At 39.4% G+C, this 25,341-nt stretch overlaps 5 protein-coding genes and 4 pseudogenes across 5 annotated transcripts; 8 read left to right on the top strand and 1 right to left on the bottom strand.

Moving 5' to 3' along the window:
- Positions 1-3,995, bottom strand: part of LOC129361185 (MAGUK p55 subfamily member 4-like) — a 90,868-nt pseudogene extending 86,873 nt beyond the window's left edge.
- LOC129361363 (olfactory receptor 13C2-like) lies at positions 1,877-2,797 on the top strand. The gene has a single exon (XM_055032172.1). It carries the CDS (start codon positions 1,877-1,879, stop codon positions 2,795-2,797), a length of 921 nt encoding a protein of 306 aa, XP_054888147.1.
- A 1,834-nt stretch (positions 3,996-5,829) lies between the features above and the next one.
- On the top strand, positions 5,830-6,747 carry LOC129361426 (olfactory receptor 11H2-like). Its single transcript, XM_055032258.1, is given in 3 exon segments — positions 5,830-5,938; positions 5,941-5,971; positions 5,973-6,747. Coding segments are annotated over 3 exon segments (915 nt in total).
- A 2,604-nt stretch (positions 6,748-9,351) lies between these two features.
- On the top strand, positions 9,352-10,233 carry LOC129361355 (olfactory receptor 13C2-like). The gene has a single exon (XM_055032159.1). The coding sequence runs from the start codon at positions 9,352-9,354 to the stop codon at positions 10,231-10,233; it is 882 nt and encodes a 293-aa protein (XP_054888134.1).
- Positions 10,234-11,566: 1,333 nt separating this feature from the next.
- LOC129361395 (olfactory receptor 11A1-like) lies at positions 11,567-12,496 on the top strand. Its single transcript, XM_055032221.1, has one exon. The coding sequence runs from the start codon at positions 11,576-11,578 to the stop codon at positions 12,494-12,496; it is 921 nt and encodes a 306-aa protein (XP_054888196.1). The 5' UTR covers positions 11,567-11,575.
- Positions 12,497-15,685: 3,189 nt separating this feature from the next.
- On the top strand, positions 15,686-16,600 carry LOC129361251 (olfactory receptor 6Y1-like; annotated as a pseudogene).
- Positions 16,601-18,056: 1,456 nt separating this feature from the next.
- LOC129361170 (olfactory receptor 11H2-like) lies at positions 18,057-18,996 on the top strand (annotated as a pseudogene).
- A 2,160-nt stretch (positions 18,997-21,156) lies between these two features.
- LOC129361252 (olfactory receptor 6N2-like) lies at positions 21,157-22,107 on the top strand. The gene is given in 3 exon segments (XM_055031990.1): positions 21,157-21,661; positions 21,664-22,036; positions 22,038-22,107. Coding segments are annotated over 3 exon segments (933 nt in total). The 5' UTR covers positions 21,157-21,171.
- Positions 22,108-23,214: 1,107 nt separating this feature from the next.
- Positions 23,215-24,159, top strand: LOC129361250 (olfactory receptor 11A1-like; annotated as a pseudogene).
- Positions 24,160-25,341: the final 1,182 nt, after the last annotated feature.

Raw genomic sequence — 25,341 nt, 5'->3', positions numbered from 1 at the left:
CCAAGAGAAGAGATTTAATATTAGACGTAAGTGTCACCGCCCTGTTAGAAGGAAACTTTGTGGGAGTTTTTAATGAGTTCCATTGTGACCAAAGGAATAAAATAGAAAATGTCAACGCCCAACGTGCAGCTGCTTTCTTGCTGTTGAGAAGAAACAATCAATACATTTGTTTGAATCTCCAGGTCAGGTTCCTTGTTATTGTGAAGGAGGAGCTATTGCTACTCTTTGTTTGAGCTGTTTGTGATAATATTATGTCTTTGTGAAACATATTTATGGGTGGTGAAGTTAATGAAACATATATAACCCTTGAAGGACATGTAGAGTTGGACAAATACAGATATATTTATTTTGCAGTCATGCTGGCAGCGTATGTTTGAATATTGATCATATCCTATCGCAGCTCTAAAGAAGTCAGAAAGAAAGCTGCTCAGACCTGCTCGCCCCACTTGTTAGTGTTGATCAGTTTCTTCTGTTTGTGTGCGTTTAATGTCATCATAGTCTGACTGGGATCAGACCTTACAAAGTTAATATGTTTAATAATGACACTACAGACAGTTTTGTATCATCCTCTATTAAACCCAGTAATATATGGTTTAAAAATGAAGGAGATATCAAAACAAATGAAAAGGTTATATTTCATCAAACTAAAGCTCAATAGTGACAGAGTTGATGTATTGATCTTGGACTACCATCTGACACTTACTGTTAGTATTTCTAACTTTTTTTAAGATAATATCAAAATGTTAAGATGTACATGTGTACTTTAAGTGAAGTATATGTGAATTTTCCAAAAGGCTGACAAAAACAACAGTAACATAAATTTGTTTAACCAGAGAATCTTGAAGACCATCAATCTCATGTTGAACTTTTTATGATTCGCTCAAGTTCCTAATATTCTGCTTTTGGTCTTTGAATTAAACAAACATTAACCAAATTTGGTTGATGTTGGATTCTTACTCCAGAACACATGTACATGTAGCTGTGCACAAACTTGGAAATGTTAAATGGACCGAACTTGTATAGCTCATTTCCAGTCGTTTTGACCACTCAAAGAACTTTACACTAGAGTCACATTCACCCATTCACACACACATTCATACACCAATACGCAGACCAGTAGGCAATTTAGGGTTAAATGCCTTGCTCAGAGGCACATCGACATATGGCAGGAGGAAGCTGGAATGGAACCTACAACCTTCCGATTGCAAGACGACAACTCTGCCACACAGCCACAGTCGCCCCTGTCATCGTAAGCCCGATAAAGTGTCAAAACGATAAAAAGTAAGACAAAAGCAATCAGTGGAAGTCGGTTTGGAACATACATGAAGTTTAAATGATAACATCCTCAACGGTATGGACATTAACGTCTACCACAATGATTCATGGTGCAGTCCCCGACCCCTAACAACATAGTTCACTAAACATAAGAAAGGGTTTAAAAAGGTCAACCTCACAATGGACTTCTTAATTTATGATGACCCAATATGAACACACACAAAAATAAATTTTGTTGAAATAAAGGCCTAATTTCCAGAGTATTCTCAGTTGAACTGGGTAAACCAGTCCCACGCTATGAATAGTGTGTTCGATTTAGGCCAGAGAATTCAAATTTACTTATTAGAAAACACATAAGTAACATTTCTTTAAGTCTGCTTTATCTTAGATGTTGTGAGTTTGAATTATTTAAATTGGCTAATTAATGCAAGACAGTTGAAGAACTGGAACAGCATTGAAGGCCTCCAGAGGTATAATCCTTGTAGGATAAAGCAAACTGATAAAAATGTTTGCGCAAACTGAGACCATGCAGTCTGAAGTCTTGTGTTTGTGCAAGGCCTCTTAGCAATTTGTCTAACCGAATGAACATCGGAAAACATTTATGGACGAGGTAAATATTACCTACATAACGCTAACTGGTTATGTAGAAATGAACAAGCTGAAGTATTTGTATTTTACTGTGATTTTGATGGTTTATATTTTAACATTCTTCAGTAATGGAACTATCGTTTATATTATCTGTTTTCACAAAAACCTCCATGAACCGATGTACATCTTCATTGCTGCTTTGCTATTTAACTCTTTTGTTTACAGCACGACTGTTTACCCAAAGCTTATGATCGACTTTTTATCTGAAAGGCAGATCATAAACTATTCTGCCTGCATTTTTCAGTTATTTATTTTTTATTCTGTAGCTGGTACTGAATTCTTCCTGTTAGCAGTCATGGCTCTTGACAGATACGTGTCAATATGTAAACCTCTCAGGTATCCGACTATCATGAGAAAACCTACGGTGACATCTCTCCTGGTTCTGGCCTGGGTTGTGCCCTCCTGTTACCTTGAAGGAGAAGCAATACTGATCAGCAAAGTTCAATTATGTCGTTCAGATTTGGATGGAATATTCTGTAACAATGGCATTTTTGCCCTTCACTGTGCAAAATCCAGACCACTTACAATATTTGGGATTGTTTCATTGATAAGTCTTGTAATGATTCCTGTGCTGTTCACAATTTTTACATATGCAAAGATTTTAATTACCTGTTATAAAAGTTCAAAAGCATTTAGAAGAAAGGCTGCTGAGACGTGTGTGCCTCATCTGCTGGTTTTAATCAACTTCACCTATTTGTCTACATACGAAGTGGTCATAGCTCGAGTGGAGTCAGATTTTCCTAAATCTGCTCGCTTCATCATGACAATGCAGTTACTCGTGTTTCAACCTTTGTTTAATCCATTTATATATGGCCTGAAAATGAAGGAAATCTCTAAACGTTTAAAAATTTTGCTCTCTTTCTCCAAACTCTAAGAATTACGTATCTCTGCGAATGTAGCTTATTATTTCTGAGGTTAAATCCTACTTTTTTTTGTAAATATAAGAAATGTTTTACATTAAGACATTTGAAATGCAGTAAACTTGTATGTAATTGTATCAAAGCTGTTGTTGTGATGTTTTCTTGCCTTTGTTTTGGTAAATTTATTTTCCACAACTTTTGCTCTAAAAATGACAGAACATATGTAAGTGAACAGCAGCAGCTTGCTGTGCAGGCCATACTGAGCTCCAACATGAAACTCAGCATCTCAAATTGTCAAGGAGTGTTTTGCAACAACTGATATAATATTGATCACAAAACACTATTTATAAAAAATATCAACTTTTTCCTACACAATCCTAACAAACGTTTTTAATGGTGAAAAAAATAAAGGGTTTCTCTTCACAATATTTAGTAATTTATTTATTAATCTATTTGTATGATTTGTCCTTTAAATTGCCTTTTATATTATTTTTCGGTTTCAGGAAATGATTGAGGGATGAAGAGACTGATGTCTGGTTCTCTAGGTTCTGACAGGTCTGCGGTTCCTCTCCTGATCCATTCTGTCTGATATCAAACTAGGCCACTGAATACCACCGACATGTTTTTTAATGCCCCTATTAAACGCCACTGTGATTTTTTTTAGCCGGGAATGTTCGTCTTCCCTCTACTGTGTATTTTCGCCAGAGATTTTGCTTCTCAGGATGGTGTGTAGTATATCGGGTGGACATTTTGAAAAGTTCATAGCAGCTCACCGCAGCTGCGCAGTGTCCGTCTCTAAGTTGCCATGACAACAGCGTCAGTTACTCGGGTTGGGGGTTGACGGCTCCTATTGAGGTCAATTTAGCTGACTTTAATATTTTGTAATAATGTTTTTGTCATTATTATTACACTTGTTGTTGAGATGTGTGTGATAGGTGTGTCTATCAAACATTTCAAGCAATACGGAATAAATCGCGTCAATAAGGGGCAGAGACAACGACAACCAGCTGTCATTTTAGGCTAGCTTAAGCTAACCTGAATATTTACAACTCTCTTGTTGAAACACTGACATTACTTACCGTCTGTCTTTCACCCACTTTGAAAAGCTTTTCCTCGTCTCTCCAACATCTTTATTCCTCCTCCTCTTCCATTTTCTGTTTTGTACCCCAGAGTTTTTTTTCTGCCGAGCCATTTTTAGCTCCCTGTTGTCGACAAAAAAAACCCCGCGTTCTAAAAGGGGCGCGTGCCCAGGCTAGAGGACCGGAGGAGCTAGCGGCTAGGTAATATACTTAGCCGCTAGCCTAATCAGTGCTGTTCCTCTGTTGTTGATCATTTCATACACAAACAGCTACATAACATACTGACTAGTGCAGCAGTGTGCCTGCTGTGCAGGTAGTACTGAGCTACAATATGAGGCTCTGTATATCATTTTTTTGTTGGCTGTCAAAGTAAAAATGGAAATTGTATGTTCGGCCTCAGTTATCGAGAAATGCCTGCCTGCTAGAAACGCTCGACTAAACAACAGAGAGGATGTCATGCCTTCATCATGTCACACATGATGATGGATGCCTCATCATGTGTGACATAATCATGACATAATAATTATGTACAAATTGAGGTAAAGTGCAATTAGGTCAACAAGCAGATTGTTGACCTAAGATTGTTGTCAACAAGCTAGCCTTCTTGACAATTGTCTTCGTCAGTGCACACAGGCAAAAAGATGAATTGGAATTGTATTTGAAATTGAGCTTCAATTCTGCTGTTAAACCCAATTTCTGTTAAAAAAGAATGTAATAAACAATATCCAAGTAATTGTTTTTTGGAAATGTAGTAGATGAATGTGTATTCATACCCCAAGACCATTTACAGTTGAAGCCAAATTTATTCACACAGTCATTCAGGTTCAAAATCACTTTTTAATTTTGTCAACGTGAGTTTTCTGACTAGTTAATATTGACGTTACAGAGCGGTCCAGCCAAAGCATAAGGGCTAATGGAGTAAAATGGAGGGGTGTAAAGATTAGGGCGATGCCAACAAGGACTTCCAATCTTTTGATGCTCATCACCAAACAAATGGTTTAAAATCTGCAAATAAAATTCTGTTATAATTGATGCTTTCATTGTTTTGCATTGTCCAATTAGATTTTTTTCTGTTGCGTCCCTGCCCATTCTACCACAATGCTCAGATATCTGTACCTGGATGTGTCTTATGATTGTGTACAATTCCATTAAAACTTAGGAAATTTCTTGCATTTGTTTTGATGTCGTGACATACCGGACATTTAACACACAAAGGATGAAATCCAGCCTTAGTCCCAAGATGCACCTGAAGTGTCCACTTCCACAGTGGACACACCCAGGTAAAATAAGGACATTTGATTACCCTTTTGTTATGCTAAAAAATCTTAGCATTTGTCAATAATGACTCACTGGTGGAAGTGAGAGCGTTGCGCAACACAAATAATCATCCGACCAGAAGACAGTGGGCTAAATAGTGCAACATAACAAAGCTCGGGGAATTTTAAGATACTCTAATCACTAGGTGAATAATTATTCAGATGATAATGTAGTGCATCACATTTACTGTAAGGAGTGTGGGAAGACAATTTTGAATTGAAACTCTGAAAAACCTCAGTGCCTCTAAAACACGACATGAACCAAACTCTATCTTTGATTTAAAAAAAAAAAATTCTACAGGTTGGCATGAATTAAATGTCACACTCAAATATGATGAATTGCTTATATTAAAATCCCGTGTTGTGTATGTTTCTAAGTCAGATTTTTTGTCAACTATCACACGCCGACGGTGTGTAATGGTTGACGGTTTATGTCTGGCTGGCTGACGCTGAGTGCTTGACGTGTAGAAAAATTATACCTCAGTGCAGGACGTCCCCAAGCGACGAGATCCTGCGAGGAATGAAGAGATAAATAATGAAAGCAAGTCGACTCACCAACAGTTTAAGTCGAGGTAAGAAGAGAAAACGTCATTTTGAGCTCTGGACTGAATATTTCTGTTTAAACTGAATAATTGAGAGACAAACACATTGATGGATGAGTTCAATGAGACGCTCATAACTCTGACTGGATACGTGGAGATGAATAAATACAGATACCTTTATTTTTTTGTTTTTTTTACAGTGTATGTTTTGATCATCTGCATAACGGTACCATTGTGTATCTCATCTGGACTCAAAAACCTCCACGAGCCGATGTACATCTTCATCGGTGCTTTATTGTTCAACAGCGTCATTTACAGCTCCACTTTTTACCCGAAGCTGTTGACAGACTTCCTCTCTGACAAACAGGTCATTCCGTACTCTGGTTGTATTTTTCAATATTTTGTGTTTTATTCCGTAGGTGGATCAGAGTTCTTACTGTTGGCGGTCATGGCTTTTGATAGATACGTGTCGATATGCAAACCTCTGAGATATCCAACCATCATGAGGAAAACTACGGTGAAACATCTCCTGGTTTTTGCTTGGCTTTTCCCTTCCCTTCATGTTGTCTTGCAAGCAGTACTGAGTACTAAATCTAAGATATGTGACCGCAATTTGGAAGCAATATTTTGCAACAACACTATTTACGCACTTCAGTGCATGAGATCAAGGACAGTGACTATAATCGGGGTTGTTATTTTATTCGATGTCGCGGTGCTCCCGGTGCTTTTCACAGTTTTTACATATGCAAAGATTTTTATAATGGCTTATCAAAGTAATACAACATCTAAGAGAAAGGCGGCTAAGACCTGCGTTCCACACTTGTTGGTTTTGATCAGTTTCTCATATCTGTGCGTGTATGATGTAATCTTAGCTCGAGTGGAGTCGCATCTTCCAAAAGCTGCACGCTTTGTGATGATGCTGCAGTTGTTTCTGTATCATCCGCTGCTTAATCCCATAATATACGGGCTCAAAATGAAGGAAATTTCTAAGCATCTGAAGACGTTGTTTTGTTCTACCAAAGTCTAGCTGGGCTTTTGTTGAATTGTTTTCACATTTTCACCAATGCTGTTTGTCTTATATTAGTAACTGGAGAGTACTGCGTGAAGGCAGTGGCTCCCAAAGTGTTTGTTTTGTTGCAACCTGAAGTGTGAAATAAACTTCAGTGGCGTTTGAAAACAAAATATGTGTTTAGGTTTATGTCTGGATCAACAATGTGTGTGTTGATTTTTTTTTTCTTTTGTGGTCGGGATTTATTGTAATTCGTAGGGGGACCCAAGAAGAAAATTCGGGAATCACTGCATTAAGGTCTGGAAGCAAACCGGCCATGTGTGTCTTTTTTTTTTTTCTCAGTTTGTGTTTCTTTGTATACTAGTTTGATTTGCTCTAGGTGGGATATTTGCTAAGTTCACTACTGGATACTTTTCTTATGCTGTGATTGATATCAATTATTACCTTGTATGGTTACAGAGATAAATAAAGCTGAACCTTTCCACCAGGCTTTTTTCAGAGCATTCAGTAAAAGCTAAATTATGACAGCATGACTAGAAATTTGGACGCCAGAGAATTCACCGGTAGGGTTTTCTTTTTTGCCTCCCGCTCCCCCCCAAAAAAATAAAATAAAAATAATTGAAGAGACAGTGCTGAACCACAGGCTCCGTTAGAGCCGCTAACGTGAGGGGCTGACTGTTAGCTGTGGCTCTGTGACACAAACATAAAACCCTCCAGTAAGTAAATACTAAAAGGAAAAGACATGCAAACCTTTTACTTACATTCACTGTTCGATAGGAAGAAACAAATTAACAAAAAAGATCAGACTTTGGCTGGATCATAATAAGTTGCTTTATTTAACAAAAAACTCCTACACAGTTTTTCATAGATTTAAGCTTTTTGTGTCAAAGGTAGCAAAACATCTCATTCATATTTAGCTCTTTAACTTTTAGTTAATTAGAAGAGTTTGAAACGGGGTTAGGATTAGGGTTAGGGCCGAGCAAGTCTACCCAACTCAGAGTCTGGGAGCCGAGAACAGAAAGCTGCCTTTATTTCTCACTGTCTTCAATGCAGAGCCTTTAAAGCCACAAAATAAATGTGAATATTTTTCTATATAAGCCCTGGTGCTGTAAATGTTACATTTAAATGATGATACTCCTCAGATATTCATCTCTATCTACCTGTTGGTTCTCAGTCACCCAGGACAAAATAAGTGGCTTAAAAATAAAGGGACTTAACAAGTTATAATTTAAACAGCACATGACTTGTATTGGGAGCCATTTCAATAGATCACTGTTTATGAGGAATTTTATTAAGGAGTTACTCAAAGCTTTTTTATTTAGAACCTTAAAGTTTTGTAAAGTGCAATAGAGATTAGATCAGTGAAAAATACTGATATAGAAGCAACATTTTAATTTTAGGTTTTATTTTTCAATAGTTTGCTTACTAAGAAAAACACATTTGATGTGCATTACTAGTCATTTTTGGTCCTGCAGCTTGAATGTGGTTTTAAAACTTTTTAAATCTCATTTTACTTTACATTTCACTGTAACGATCCCCCCAAATCAGTCTTAAGAAACCTTCCTGTTTATGGTCCCCCCGCCCTCGATAATGAGATGGGTGACTTGGGTGACTCTATAAGGGTCATGACCCCACTGAAAAGCCCCATTGCATTTTTATTAATCATAAAAATGTGCACTGCTTAATGGAAAATAAAATAATAAAAAAAAAAAAAAACTCAGATATATGGTTTTTGTGCCATGGCAAACACAGATCCAGTAATGAGGGTCCTGCAGGTCCAGGACTCAACTACGCCCTCTGGTGGCTCCAGAGCAGGGAAAAACTACACACACAAACACACACACAACACCCCAGATTCCTGACATAATTTCTCCCAAAAAAAAGGTTGTAGCTCTAAGAATCACCTCTCCCACTATTTTATTACATTTATTATTGTTATTGATAAATGATAACTTTAAGATGATTATATTGCACGTTTTGTAGTCATACCAACCACTGAAAGCACTTTACGCTACTTACGAAAGCCATTGGTATCACTACACCAATAAGCGAATTGGTAGAAAGTTGGCTTGATGTGACTGACGTGGGAAATGAACGTGACCTTCAGTTTATATTTTTTTAAAAAGCCCAAAGGCACTTGTAAATAAAATGTATGATGATCACGCCTTACTTTCCATCTTCCCTGAATACCTTAATCTCCTTGACAATTTTTTTTTAAATTACGATTCATGTCATTGCATGAGCCTTTTGTTATTAAAGAGATTGATACTAGCCTCATCTTACTTCCACATATTTTACTGACCAGCTACATCATTTTTAAATATAGAAAATTACAAATGATTCAAGTAAACACCATCTAATTTTTAACTTGCATTAAAAAATGTTTTATGCCGTTTTAACTTGTTACTTTAACACTTTCTTAGTCAACACCAATCACTACTTCACATGTGGCTGATGCTGAGTTTGAAACATTGTGACGTACATCCTTCAGAGCTGCAAGTCCCCAAGTTGAGATCCAGCGAGAGATAAAACCAACCCACTGACAAACACTTCAGTTTCCATCCAGCGAATGACGAGAACACAACATTCGTTTCACCGCCAACACACAAGACAAACAGATTTATGGACGAGCTGAATGTCAGCCACGTAACTCTGACCGGATACGTGGAGATGAGTAAATACAGATACCTTTATTTTTCTGTTTTGTTCACAGTCTATGTTTTGATCCTCTGCAGCAATGCTACCATTGTGTATCTCATCTGGACGCACAAAAACCTCCACGAGCCGATGTACATCTTCATCGCAGCGTTGCTGTTTAACTGTCTCCTCTACAGCACCACCGTCTATCCAAAGCTTCTGATCGACTTCTTGTCTGAGACGCCCATCGTCACCGTGTCGAGTTGCCTTCTGCAGTTTTTCATGTTTTATTCTATCGGCGGCACAGAGTTCTGGCTGATAGCGTCCATGGCTTTCGATCGATACGTGTCGATATGTAAACCTCTGCGATATCCAGCCATCATGAGAAAAAGTACCGTTAAAGTGCTGCTCCTTCTGGCCTGGTTTGTGCCCGCCTGTCACATTGCACCAGAAGCAATCCTGAGTGCTCAAACTCGGATATGTACCTCAGATTTGAACGGAGTGTTTTGCAATAACGCCGTGTTCACCCTCCACTGCGCAAAACCAAGTTCGCTTACTGTTTTAGGAGTTGTCGCTTTGGTAGATCTGGTCATGCTCCCGATGATTTTTACAGTTTTTACGTACACAAAGATTTTCAGAATGTCTTATCAAAGTGGAAAGTCATTCAGGAGGAAGGCTGCTGAGACCTGCGTGCCTCATCTGATTGTTTTGATCAGCTTCTCCTATTTGGCTGCGTATGATGTGGCCATAGCGCGAATGGAGACCGATTTCCCCAAAACTGCACGCCTAATAATGACGATGCAAATATTTCTGTATCACCCTTTATTTAATCCATTTATCTATGGGTTAAAAATGAAAGAGATCTAAACATTTAAAAATGTTGTGTATAACAAGAGTATAACTGCAGATGTAATTATGTCACATTCTACAGCGATTGTTCAAAGCCTTAAATTGCTGGTTCAAAATTTATAATAATAACAAAGTTGTGTAATTGAAATTTATAAGAATTCACAGGACAAATAATGTATTTTGAAATTTCTTACTGTCTCTGATGTTGATATATTTTATGTTGGAATTAGAGCAATTGCTTATTTATAGAAAAACACCCTTTGTAAGTATTTATCAGTTTAGTCTTTCAAGTTCAGTAATTTTCAGAATGGAAATAAAAGTGAGTAGGAAATAGTAATTTGTTGCTCGGGCCTGATAACAGACATATGTGATGGCAACATATTTCAGACTTTAAAATCCAACAGTAAGGAAGGTTTTTTCCAAAGTTAGTATTTGGCCAGTTTTATGTTGTGTTGATAAGACCTGGAAGTAGAGACAAGTACATACTTTTGTATGCTTTATGGTTTGGATCCATAAAGCGAGATATGTCCTGTTTTTTTTTTTTGGTGTGGAGTGGCATGTTCCTAGTGATCGGACACATAAAAGTGTATCATGTGTGGGACTCAGTTGAAAATCCTTCACTTCAGAATTTTAAGCAGTTTAATGGCGAGGGTGGCTGCGGAGTCTGCCTTGACTCTGGGATGTCAATAAGCAGAAGGGTTTGTGCGTGTCCGCATGAGAGACCAAGTGAGCAAAATCAAAAAAACGACAGTAAAAATTTGCTGACAAACAGCAGAGAGAGAAGGGGAAAGCATACTGGGCCTAAGGGCATTTTCAACGGTAGTAGTTTTTTCAGTCAAAACGTGATGAATTGGTTGATGTTAAAAATGGTGAACTGATCTTGTTGAGGGTGAAAACAGAGGCAGTATCAGACGGCTAGCTGGACGCTCCTTTGCTAAAAGCCAAAAGTTACACTTTGCAGGTGAACAAAGCTGTTTTTAAAGTTAGATTGCTTTATTTTGTATACTGTTTACTATATTTTATCAGTGGAATACTGTGGACTGGTTATTAGCATATTTGCAAATCAAAATGTATGGGTTTTCTTTTGGTCTATCTAGTTGATATTGATCATGTGAGAGCCACAGTGATGTCACTGTATTGTGAAAGACACTAACTCGTGAGGCAGGCCTAAAAGGACGACGTCCCTGGAGGGGAAAGCGATCTAATAAAAAACTTTCCACAGACCACCAGCCTCATTACGCACCAGATTCAGGGTAATGAACTAGATGCATGCTGTGAACTGGATTTTGATGAAGCTGTCTCAGTTGTTCATGTTCTTTGCTTACTGACTGAAACTTAAAAGAATGTGTTTAGCACAATCATGGATAGCAAAGTAAATGTTACCTACATAACTCTGTCTGGATATGTAGATCTGAACAAATTCAGATATTTTTACTTTTCTGTTATTTTCACAGTGTACATTTTGATCATCTGCAGCAACGCCACCATTTTGTATCTCATCTGGGTTCACAAAAACCTCCATGAGCCGATGTACGTCTTCATCGCAGGCTTGTTGTTTAACTGCCTTCTTTACAGCACCAACATTTACCCAAAGCTTCTGGTCGACTTTCTGTCTGAAGAACCGAAGGTATCGTATTCGGCCTGCCTCTTACAGTTTTTCATGTTTTATTCCGTGGAGGCTCAGAGTTCCCTGCTGGCAGCCATGGCCTTCAACAGATATGTGGCGATATGTAAACCTCTGAGATACAAATGTATAATGAAGAGAAGCACTGTCAGTGCGCTCCTGATTCTAGCATGGTGTTTTCCTGCCTGCCATCTTGCCGTGCTGGCCATACTGAGTGCCAAAGCTAAGCTGTGCAACTTTAACTTGGACGGGATCATTTGCAACAATAAGATGTACACTGTCCACTGTGTGAGATCGAGAGCGCTCACCGTATTTGGGGTCGTTGCTTTATTCGATTTCGCGATTCTTCCCACCCTCTTCACAGTTTTTACATACGCAAAGATATTTGTGACGTCTTATCGGAGCTGCAAAGAATCCAGGAAAACGGCTGTGCAGACCTGCGTGCCCCACCTCTTCGTTCTGACCAGCTACTTCTGTGTGATGACATACGACGTGATCGTGGCTCGAGTGGAGGCGGACTTCTCCAGGACCGCAGGCTTTGTGATGACGATACAAACGTTTCTGTATCACCCTCTGATCAATCCGTTCATGTACGGGTTCAAGATGAAAGAGATCAATAAACACCTGAAGACGTTGCTCTGCTCAGCCAAAGCTTGATGGAAGCAATTCTTTCTGAAATTATTATATCCATAAGCCGGACATATTTTCAAAAATAATTTAAGCACTCAATTTCATGTCTCATATTAGCCTGACTTGCAGGCTTTCAGACTGTGTAATAAACAAACACTTCTGGCATAATTTTTACGGCATCCCTTAATGACCCAAACGTGCAAAATGGCTGCAATTGTGTTTAGTTCGTATTTTGGGGTTTTTTTGCGATGTGAAAGGAATAATTATATACGAGCCAGTCTGTATATGGGTCGGATAAATGTAATAATGTATGAAGGACATTTGGAGAAAGGACCATTTTGACACGATTGTCTTTCCACAATTTGCCTTGTTTGGATCCAGAAAGACTGAGAGACATTTTTCCATTGTCTGTAAACATCTATATAACTTGCACAAGAGGTTACATGTCAATGTTGAATTTGTAGACTTCATCAAAATATCTTGCATTGTCTGCCTTTTCCTTATTTGAGGTTTTCTGAATCCTGTCATCTGAGTCTGTTTATGTTCTTACTTTTGTTTGATTAAATGTCATCACGGTTTTCCATTCATCTTGTCTTTAAAAGAAAAACAGCTTGTGACTAGTGGATAAAACAAGGCCACTCTAAATATTTGTGCTGTTTATTTATTTTAGCCTTTCTGGGGATTCACTGACGTGCTTCAACGTCATTGTTGTATCGTTCTCATGATGTTGCAGAGAGGTGGAGGCTTGAGTTTGGTGAGTTTGGCGAGTTAATGATGAAAGGAAAGATTAAAAATAAGACCAAAACAAATCCAAAAGCATCCAGGCGGGACACAGGAAACAGGAAATCACAGAACACTGACAGGAGCAGACATGAGGACCCGGAGGATTGTGGGTGAGACAGAGGAGCTTAAACACGAGAAGTCCTGGGCTGATGAGTCGATTGGTTACAGGTGAGGGTAGAGAGAGGACGTGGCACTAGGTAATAAAACCAACACCAAAGAATAACTTTGACAAAAGAGACATGATAACCTGGAACAGAAAATATCTCGAAACGAGAAAAATTATAACTATAAACCCTTACGGAAGAACAAAAGTGCAAAAACAAGGCAACTTTAGGAACATTGTCTTTTGTTTATTGAATGTGAACTTTCCTCATTTAAAGTTAGACAATAAAATGACAAGTTTGTTTCCCCACAGTGATCTTTTAGCACAGGATCAAAGGTAGCCGTCAGCGCCACTTCTTTTAGAAAGCCTGATGTAATGTGTCACCGGAGCACCAGGTTTGTTTCCAACAGTCACTGGATGATGCTAATTAAGGCAGAGTTTCATCAATGATTCTGATTCTGTCTTCTTTTTGAGACTGAAAGGCCCATTTCAGTTTCATCAATAATTTTACCTTTTGAAAGACAGAAAGCAAAATTCTTATATTTTACCATATCATTACAGTGATCTCCACTAGTGTCCGAATGTTAGCCCAATCGCAGTTTTGCTGATTTTTGGGACAATAATTGACAGCTGGAGCAATAGATTGCTTCTTTAGTTCATGAATAAGTCAGGCTGCTCCACAGGACTTTTTCCCCACTGACCAACTGTCATGATGTCAGTGTGGACATCATGGCAATGAAAGCTTTGACCTTCATGCCCATTGGGGAAGGAAAAGCTCTCCTTGACAGGGAGTTGTCCGTTCATCTCCTGCTCAGTCCCATCTAGATCTGAGAGGAAAGATGGCCTCTCAGCTGGGTAGGTAGGCGGAGCTGATGATCCGTGGCGTGAATGGGACTTTGATGTGGAAGCTTCTGAGGAAGAGACAAATAAAAAAAACAATGATTAGAAATGAGGCATTCTCTTAGGCCTCGCAAAGGCTGTTGCTTCTGCAGTCCTCTTCTCATTTCTTCAGAACTAAGGAGGCCAAATGCTCCCCTGTGGATTCTTCTTCTGCCTCCCGAAACCCACTGAAATGTTTCCAGCAGTGAAAGAGTTCGAATCACGACAGATAACCCTCTGGTGTGGCTGATATCTGGAGTCCAATCTAAAATTATAGAGAAAACGCTGCTGGTTTAATGTCACTAACAATTATTGCGATTGTTTTGTTGCTCAACGTACCAATGGGTTCATTTTGAATGTGGCGACTGCAGGTCCGTTTCTCAACACGGCTCAGGTGTTCTTTTATAACAGGGTCAAATTCTCTCATCAGTTCGTTTTCTGAACCTATTTAAGAAAATTGCCATTTGACGGTGAAAACGGAGCTTCTGTGTGTCCCCTAAGTGACAAATTTCCAAACCCTACTATATGATAGCAGGGAGACGGATCAGCGCAGCCCTCCATCTTATTCTGTCAGCCTCAAAAAGCGCCATCTCAAAATGGCCTTACTCCCCTCTGTTATTGGAAATATTGCATGCACACACACCTGGAGGACGTAGCTGTAAATTGCCCTTCGTCCTCAGGCTTGTACAACACACGCAGAGATGCATTGGTGGGTGAGGACGAGGACGGCTCCTGTCCGTCGCTGAAGACGCCTGGTCAGCTGAAGAAGAGGATGGCTCCTCATCCCGGCCTGCGGCAGCTGGTGCACAAAATATCTCAGAAGTGACCCTGAATTAGCATCAAAATACCAAATGTAAAAACTCTGATGCACCACGAATCAGTTGTGTCATCAAACATTCATAATTCTACCCCTCATTATCTGCTATAGAGAGAAGTCTATAAGGTGCTAACCCCATGGACAGACTCCTTTAAAATAGGTTTATTCTTTCATATCTAAACACGTCAAGCTGTAGTAAGAGAGTAATCTCTTTTTACAGGTAATTAGTTACACTTTTAGCATAATTGTGCTGCATTTGTAGAATATTGTGGTTTGTTTGTCGCTGCCATTGAGCATGCACCGTTATACACTGCGTTTCCGTAACGATCACTCCGTCTTCTTTATCTTGCTTTGTATGAAATGCAATATTTCCAATAACATCGTGTGTCTGATACTGTATGATACAACAGAGAGAACAGTGGAGGCCTTCAGAGATTACAACCTTCAGAGGGGAGGGGAAGATCTTATATAAAACAATCACTCAGAAGACTCTCACTGCAGTTTTGTACATTCTGCTGATCACAACACACAAAATTCAACTGCAGGTAATGACAAGTAATGAGAATGGTAGAACTATTATGTGATAAAACTGTTTAAACTGAATTTACCTGTCTGTTAGTTGGCTGTAGAAAATATGGAGGACCAGATCAACATCACGTACATAACTCTGTCTGGGTATGTAGATCTGAACAAGTACAGGTATTTTTACTTCTTCATTGTACTCACTGTGTCTTAACAATCTGCAGCAACGTCACTTTTGTATCTCATCTGGGTTCACAAAAACCTCCATGAGCCGATGTACGTCTTCATCGCAGCTTTGCTGCTTAACGGTCTTCTTTATAGCACCAACATTTACCCAAAGCTTTTGGTCGACTTTTTATCTGAAAAACCGAACATATCGTATTCGGCTTGTCTTTTTCAGTTTTTTTTGTTTTACTCTTTTGGTTTTGCAGAGTTCCTCCTGCTAGCAGCCATGGCCTTCGACAGATACGTGGCGATATGTAAACCTCTGAGATACAAAAAAATTATGAGAAAAAGTCACGTGAATGTTTTCCTGGTTCTGGCTTGGTTCTTACCTGCTTGTTATCTTGCAGTGCAAGCCATCCTTAGTTCTAAAGCTAAATTATGCACATTTAAGTTGGCAGGGATATTTTGCAACAACACTATTTATACCCTTCAGTGTGTGAGATCAGCAACAATCACTGTAGTGGGGATTGTAGCTTTATTACACGTCGTAGTGCTTCCTATGATTTTCACGACCTTCACGTACGCAAACATATTTAGAATATCTCAGCGCAGCTCTAAGCAATCCAGGAAAACAACAGTGGAGACCTGCGTGCCTCACCTGCTGGTTCTGACCAGCTACTTCTGCCTGATGACCTACGATGTGGTTATAGCCCGAGTGCAGTCCGATTTCCCGCAAATTGCCCGATTCATAATGACGATGCAGATATCTCTGTATCACCCTTTGTTTAACCCGTTCATATACGGTTTCAAGATGAGAGAAATTAACAGACATCTGAGGAGATTGTTCAGCTCAGTAATTTAGCGATTTCATTTTATTTTTTATTTCATTGCTTTCGAATCTTTTTATTGCACCTCATTTTGGTCTTCAAAATGGAAACGGCATCATAATTCAGCTGCATCTGGATTCAATTTTAGCCGTGTTCATTGTTTGGATTGGGATGCGACTGATCGTTGCTGCGCTGCAGCAGCAGCAGGATGGAATCATGTCATCACATTAGGACAACGACTTTGCTTCCCAACTCCAAGGAATGTTTTGAACGTCCACTGAAAGCAACAGGAACACTTGTGGGCTGTGGGAGCCGTTTGTTCGTTCACCTGCCTGAACAGCGCCTCGTTTAACCCAAGCTCCATTTACCTTTTTTTGTAATTAAAGAATTTTACTGCGTTCCACTTTAGGAACACAGTTTGGTGTGTTTCCTGATTGTGTGTGTGATGCTGCATTATTGAAAATAAATACTATAAGGGAAGATATTTTTGAGAGATTAGTCATGCAAATGTCTAATTATTTGACTGGCTGATAGCCAGTAAAATAAAAAAAAAGAAGAAAAACTAAAGTCTAGACTGGACTTTTTTTTCTTAATAGGACATTTTCTCATAAAGAGTGAAGAAAAAACTTGCTTTGGCTTCATTTTTAAAAATCTGTTACTATGTTGTGTGTGTTTTAGCTGCTTCCTCGGCACATATGTGACCCTTTGGACTTTATACACGCATTTGTTGTACGGTGTCCGTCAAAAACTGGATGAGACACGGGTATGTAACTTTGTGAAAACGTAAACTTAATAAACTGCTTTTAAAACTTTCAAACACTTAATGGGATTTCAAGCTGGCTCCTCTTTGTCGCAAACTTTCAAACCTGACTTTGCTACACAGATTCTGACCAAAATGTAGGGAAATAACATTAGTCATATTCTCTTCATGTAAAATGGGATTTCAATTCAAAGTCTGTTCTGGGATTGTACGACTCAGAAGCTGTAAAGACAAACTGTTTATTTAAACTCATGTTGACATCAACATAACGAAAGTAAGATCATATTCTGCTCATTTTTACGACCAGCATTCATTTATTTTCAACTTCATGTTAAACTCAAGGCCCTGATTATCTCATCTAAGCTTTGCTATGAAGATGAATTTGTCAAAAGTTTGAACCAGAAAGTTGGAAGCCGCAAAAATAACTCTCCCAAACACACATGCTTATAAAACTCCTTGATGGTGTACGATGACATCATGATGGGTAGCTCTGCCCAGAGCAGAGAAATTATCTCGGTGCTCTCCACCCTACAGAGGGCAGGACAGGATCTTATGAAATAAAACATTCAACAGACTCAGAAACGTGTTCAGAGCTTCTGCTGGTCGCAGCAAATTTGACTGGAGACAAGTACTTGTATTGTGAATGGACTTTGCTCAAACTGTATTGCATTTGAATACAATTGAATTGATTGAATCTGTCTGGAGAATTTCAATCGGCTGTAGAAAATATCATGGAGGACCAGATCAACATTACGTACATAACTCTGTCTGGGTATGTAGATCTGAACAAGTACAGGTATTTTTACTTCTTCATTGTACTCACTGTGTATGTCTTAACAATCTGCAGCAACGCCACCATTTTGTATCTCATCTGGGTTCACAAAAACCTCCATGAGCCGATGTACGTCTTCATCGCAGCTTTGCTGCTTAACGGTCTTCTTTATAGCACCAACATTTACCCAAAGCTTTTGGTCGACTTTTTATCTGAAAAACCGAACATATCGTATTCGGCTTGTCTTTTTCAGTTTTTCATGTTTTACTCTTTCGGCGGCTCAGAGTTCCTCCTGCTTGGAGCCATGGCCTTCGACAGATACGTGGCGATATGTAAACCTCTGAGATACAGGAATATAATGAAAAGAAGCACGGTTAGTACTTTGCTCGTTTTGGCTTGGTTCTTACCTGCTTGTTATCTTGCAGTGCAAGCCATCCTTAGTTAAAGCTAAATTATGCACATTTAACTTGGCAGGGATATTTTGCAACAACACTATTCATGCCCTTCAGTGTGTGAGATCAGCAACAATCACTGTAATGGGGATTGTAGCTTTATTACACGTCGTAGTGCTTCCTATGCTCTTCACGACCTTCACGTACGCAAACATATTTAGAATATCTCAGCGCAGTTCTAAGCAATCCAGGAAAACAACGGTGGAGACCTGCGTGCCTCACCTGCTGGTTCTGACCAGCTACTTCTGCCTGATGACCTACGATGTGGTTATAGCCCGAGTGCAGTCCGATTTCCCGCAAATTGCCCGATTCATAATGACGATGCAGATATCTTTGTATCACCCTTTGTTTAACCCGTTCATATACGGTTTCAAGATGAGAGAAATTAACAGACATCTGAGGAGATTGTTCAGCTCAGCCAAAAAATTGCAAACAGTAATTCATTGATTTTATTTTGTCGCTGCTCTCACGTCCATTTCCTGTACCTCATTTGGTTTCCAAAGTGTCGCGATGACTTAAATCAAAACATTTGTTGCTTCAGCTATTTGACTGCAAGCAATCAAATTGTGTTACTGCTCTTACAACAACATGAAAAAAATTATTTCATTGTTACTCCAGGTCATAACATATTGGGTATCTGCCTCCCCCTGAAAATCCTTTTTATGCTATATTTTTAAGATATCCCTGACAAGGGTGAAATTATGTACATGTACGCTGCTTGCTTCCTCCACTCTTCATTGTTGAGATTCTGCTTGGCTTCTTTAGGGTACATAGTTGTTCTGCATAGTTCAGAGTCTGAAGGAAACAACAGCATGGGCATATAATTTTGTTTAAACGTTGACTTGATAAACTGCTTTCATATTTAAGTATGCGTTTGGTACTTTGAAACATGTGCTGTATTTTCAAGTTGGCTTCTCTTTGGTGGTGGAAACACTCACTTTGTTCCTAAAAGATCTCACTCTGACCAACATCTGAAGAAAAATAGCCTCAATCATTCCATTCTTATCAAGTCTCTTATTTTGAAGACTGTACTCCTGGGATTGTGGAAATACACTGACTGTGAAACTGTAGTGTAAACTGTTTATTCAGGTTAATGCTGACATTGTAATCTGCTCATTTAGAACAAGCGTTCATTCATGATCAACCTGCTTCATGTTGAGCCTCTTTCAAGAGAATATGGCCGTCTGATGTTGCTGTCAGTCAATGTGGAGAAGCAGGTTTCTGAGACTAATCTGTGTAAGAATCCATGCATGAAATTTTTAATGACTTTACTTTGCATTGACTGAAGGTTTGCAAACAGTATGACCAGGATATGCAGGTAACAACGATCACTGTAGTGATTTATCCTATATCTCTAACTCTAACCCTAGAGTTTGGTATACAGGATGAAAACCAGGACTACTTGCTCATTTGATTGAGCAATTTGACTTTTGTTGTCAGAATTGTAGTATTGTTTGCTTTGGTGAGTATGCCAAGTTTGCCGGATGGCCACGGCATGAAACATGATCAAAACCTCCAGGTTTTGATAACTTTTAATCCCCCATTCATTGGCTGAAGGAAGATGTAGCCGATAGCTCGAAATCCAAAGGAGGAGTTTTGTTAAAGTTTGAGGTGTGTAAATGTGAAAAATGGGCCAAACTTGCACTTTGACCCAAAATGGCTAGCTCAACGTATATTTCACAACAAGCTCCCAAGAAACTTTTCAGTTTGCTCCACATGGCCACGCCCACTTTCGATTCTATTAAATGCATTTAATTTTCACATGCAGGACAATTTTGTGCGAAGTTTGTTGAGTTTTTGAGCATGTTTAAGCCGCAAAATTTTACATTTTCAGGAAGAAAAGAACAATTAATCCTAATATTACAACAATGGATTTTCACAAAATCACTGATTTGTATGGACACATGAACTTAAATTTATTGAACTGTTTTTGAGTATTGACAAACGGTTCCCTTCTTCAAACCCAAGTGGCTGAGAGATTATTGGAAAGGAACCAGGTCAAAGTTTCTTTAACATTTTTCACAAGTTCCAGGTCGTCCAATGAATACTGAAAAGTATTCATTGGACGATGAATACTTTTCATCGTCCAATTTCAGGTTGTCCAATGAATACTGAAAGTTTATTTATGTCTACTTTTAGGTGTGCAGGATGAAATATCTGATTTGAGGTGACTACTAGGACTCCATTTTCTCTGTTATTTTATTTCATTTTAAATTTTATTCTTGGTTATTTTTTGAGAGATGACATGGGGATGGCCACAGTTACTCACATTTTTAGCACAATTTATGAACAATATTGATTTTATTATAATTGGTGGTTAATTTCTTGTGTACCTTGAAAATGTACAATTTGTGACAGTGAATTTGTCTTCTTTGTCTCACTTTGTTTTAAATGCAGTCTTTACTGTAACACTGCATCGGTTAATGCAATGGTCTTCAGAGACTTACACCCTCCGAAGGGGAACAGGGAGGATCTAATAAAAGAAGCGTTCAGCAGCGTTCATAACACAGCAAGTTTGATAGCAGGTAATGACGTATGTCATGTTGGAGGTGAATTTGTCTGTCTGAAGAATTTTAGTCGGCTGTAAAAATATATGCATGTATATATATATTCATCTATATTATGGATGACAAGATCAACATTACGTACATAACTCTGTCTGGGTATGTAGATCTGAACAAGTACAGGTATTTTTACTTCTTCATTGTACTCACTGTGTATGTCTTAACAATCTGCAGCAACGCCACCATTTTGTATCTCATCTGGGTTCACAAAAACCTCCATGAGCCGATGTACGTCTTCATCGCAGCTTTGCTGCTTAACGGTCTTCTTTACAGCACCAACATTTACCCAAAGCTTTTGGTCGACTTTTTATCAGAAAAACCGAACATATCGTATTCGGCTTGTCTTTTTCAGTTTTTCATGTTTTACTCTTTCGGCGGCTCAGAGTTCCTCCTGCTTGGAGCCATGGCCTTCGACAGATACGTGGCGATATGTAAACCTCTGAGATACAGATGTATAATGAAGAGAAGCACTGTCAGTGCGTTCCTGATCACAGCTTGGTTCGTGGCTGTTTTTTATCCCATAGTGCTGGCAATGCTGAGTTATCAAGCTAATTATGCACATTTAACTTGGCAGGGATATTTTGCAACAACACTATTTATGCCCTCCAGTGTGTGAGATCAGCAGCCCTCACTGTGTTTGGGATTGTTGCTTTTTCAAACGTCGTAGTGCTTCCTATGCTCTTCACGACCTTCACGTACGCAAACATATTTAGAATATCTCAGCGCAGCTCTAAGCAATCCAGGAAAACAACGGTGGAGACCTGCGTGCCTCACCTGCTGGTTCTGACCAGCTACTTCTGCCTGATGACCTACGATGTGGTTATAGCCCGAGTGCAGTCCGATTTCCCCCAAATTGCCCGATTCATAATGACGATGCAGATATCTCTGTATCACCCTTTGTTTAACCCGTTCATATACGGTTTCAATGAGAGAAATTAACAGACATCTGAGGAAGCTCTTCTTCATCGTCGCCAAAAAAACAAGCCCACGGTGATCTGGTGACACGTTTGCCCTCTAATCTTTTTACTGTTCGGAGTTCAAAATGTAATGATGTTCATTTAGATGTGTCTTGGATTCACTGAAGCTGCATTTACTGTCAGTGATTAAAAAATCTAAATTTAATGGAATGAACAAATTGTTTCTGTGGTTAAGATAGTTTTCAACACAGCAGCTAACAGAGGAGATGTTTGTGTTTTTTTTGGTCGTTGTTGTTTTTGTTTTTGCTGTATATTTATTTTTCTTCTGCACATTAAAGTGAAGACAACACTCAGTGAAGTCAGGAATGACATATTTTTAAGGTGAAATGTGAGGCAGAAGTTGGTTAAGCCCACTAATTGCATTCAAGTAAGAATAAAGACCAGTTCACATGACTAATGTTTCTTCCAAATCAGTTTCTTTCATTGTAAAACTAATGAAACTTCAACTAGACCCTGCAGTTCACCAGTGTATCTGGTGAAATCGGTCGGTTTGTTCTTCGTTCTGTGACGTTGCACACGGTGGGTAGAGCATCCAGAAATCTTGCTGAAGTTAGCGATGCATCATAATAAAATGACTCAACAATCGGAATCGGCCTGCAGCACAACGAAATTTGTTTCAGCCAGAATGACAAAGAAAAGACAAACAGCATAACAGTCGGGTGCCTGAGACGCTGCCATCTCATTAGATGAGGATAGACAACATCAGGGTGGAGTGAGGAAGTAAATGTAAAAAGGACAATAAAAGAGTAAAAACACTCCTCAAAGTACATTTTGTCCAAAGGATTACTGCTCGTTTCTTGCCTGGGAAACACTTAATACTTCCCTTTTTAAGGTCCTCGTTTAGAAACTAAGTCAAGTAAAACCCAACAAATGATGATAATTATTGAGAAAAGCGATGTGGTTACAATCTGAGTGAAGCAGAACCACCTGGAGGCTCTCGGCCTCCAGGCCCTGACCTGTTGTCATGTGAACACTTTAATGAAATCCACAGAGGAGGACGAAGTCAGATAAAACTCCTTCACTCGCTCCGACTCGCTCCTTCAGGTGAGCCCACCCAAGTTCCCTTCCACATTCGTGTCAGCTGTTTAAACAATTGCTGTTTTGTACTTTAAAACTCAGCTGTTATGGACGCCATGGCTGGTGAGCTAAACGCCACGCGGATAACCTTCGGCGGCCACGTGGAGCTGCACCGGTTCAGGTTTCTGTATTTCGCCGTCATGCTGGTCGTGTACGTCCTGATAATCTGCAGTAACTCCACCATCTTGAGTCTCATCTGGCTCCACAAGAGCCTCCACGAGCCCATGTACGTCTTCATCGCGGCCTTGCTCTTCAACTCGCTCCTCTTCAGCGCCGCCGTCTACCCAAAGCTCCTGGTGGACTTCCTGTCTGAGGAGCAGACCACATCTCTGACTCTGTGCAGTCTGCAGAGCTTCACCTACTACACCCTGTGCGGCGCCGAGTTCCTGCTGCTGTCGGCCATGGCGTACGACAGGTACGTGTCCATATGCAGGCCGCTGCAGTACGAGGCCACCATGAGGAGGAACACGGTGGTCGCCCTGCTGGCTCTCGCCTGGCTCCTGCCCGCCTGCCAGCTCGTGCCGTCGCTTTTCATCAGCAGCAGCTACAAGCTGTGCCGCTCGACGCTGAGCGGATTTTCTGCAACAACGCCATCTCCCAGCTGTTCTGCATGGACTCCAGGGCGTCGTACGTCACGTACGGCGTGTTCATCGTGCTGAACACCATCGTGTTGCCCATGGCTTTTATTCTGTTCACCTACGCAAAAATCCTGGTCGTTTCCTTAAGGCTCTGGCAGAATGAGGAGGAAGGCGGCGAGGACGTGTTCCCCTCACCTGCTGGTCCTGACCAGCTTCTCCTGCCTGTGTTCGTACGACGTCGTCGTGGCCCGGCTGCAGGTCGACCTGGACAGGACGGCGCGTTTCGTCATGACCTTGCAGGTGGTGCTGTACCATCCCCTCTTCAACCCCATCATCTACGGCTGGAAGGTGGAGAAAATCCACAGACTCCTCAGAACAGTTCTCTATGGCGACAAACGCAAAGTGAACGTCTGAGGGAACGTCTTCATCTGTGTCAGACTTTAATGATGCTTTACAGCTCTAATGTTTGAAATGTAATGCTTTTCCTTTAAGTTAACCTTTAGTGTAATCACTACCTTTACTGTTGTGGTTATTAAATTGAAGAATACTGCAGAAACAGATATTCTGCATCTGTAATAATGTACTGATTACAATGGCTGCCAAAGATGGGAACTCATCATTGTTCTTGTTATTTCTTTATTTATTTTCAGTTTCAGTAGTTTTTGACTCATGATTTGGAGAAGAAACCCCTAGATCACATGTGTTTTGCTAAAAAAAAAAGTGTATATTTTGAGTCTGTTGTGTATTTTGAATTCATTCTTTTTAATAAAGTCAGTCGGTGATGAAGAGGTGTCATCATTTCAGCTGAAGTGCACAAAACATGCAGATCAAGTCACAATTATGAAACGCACAATAACTGACGGCTCAGTTCAGGTTATGATCTAAATAAATCACAGATGTCTGAAAATACATGACAGACCTAGATCCTGTCTCACTATTATAATGACAAAGTTATTGTTAAACTGACTCATATATTTAGTTAGTGTAATAAGGTTTATAAGAGTCACAATTAAACTAGGTCTTGTCATATTCTTTCAATGTAAATCGCTATATTTGATGGTATTCTTATAGTAAAAATTAATTCATAATATTCATTTCAATTCATATTGCATTTTGTTCCACAGTGTTCTATGCTACATAATTATCAGTGTGACATTTCAGTTTTCATATGTTCCTTTGCTACGTGAAAACATCTAAAGGGGATGTTGTCGTTTGTCTAAAGCCTTAAAAAAGTTTCCTCTCCTTTTTTAAGGCTTTATGAAAAAAGATTTCTGCGGATCTTTGTTCATTCATGACAACCACCTGTTCAAAGTTGCTTTTGAACCACAATTAATGGACCAATATATTTGACGCATGTTGAGGATTTTTGTTGTGCTTGTTAAATTGGAGAATACTGCAGAAAAAGATATTCTGCATCTATAATAATGTACTGATTACAATGGATCCCAAAGATGGGAACTCATCATTATTCTTATTATTTTCTTTATTTATTTTCAGTTTCAGTAGTTTTTGACTCATGGTTTGGAGAAGAAACCCCTAGATCACGTATGTTTTGCTAAAAAAAAGTGTATATTTTGAGTCTGTTGTGTATTTTGA

The sequence above is a fragment of the Poeciliopsis prolifica genome, unplaced genomic scaffold (assembly GCF_027474105.1).
Source record: "Poeciliopsis prolifica strain line A6 unplaced genomic scaffold, Auburn_PproV2 SCAFFOLD007, whole genome shotgun sequence".
Taxonomy (NCBI): domain Eukaryota; kingdom Metazoa; phylum Chordata; class Actinopteri; order Cyprinodontiformes; family Poeciliidae; genus Poeciliopsis; species Poeciliopsis prolifica.
The sequence above is the reverse complement of the archived record's forward strand: the minus strand, read 5'-3'. Positions and strand labels throughout refer to the sequence as shown.

Excerpts from the sequence above, each read along its gene's own strand:
- LOC129361395 (XM_055032221.1), top strand. The coding sequence starts at position 11,576 with ATGGATAGCAAAGTAAATGTTACCTACATAACTCTGTCTGGATATGTA.
- LOC129361363 (XM_055032172.1), top strand. The coding sequence starts at position 1,877 with ATGGACGAGGTAAATATTACCTACATAACGCTAACTGGTTATGTAGAA.
- LOC129361355 (XM_055032159.1), top strand. The coding sequence starts at position 9,352 with ATGGACGAGCTGAATGTCAGCCACGTAACTCTGACCGGATACGTGGAG.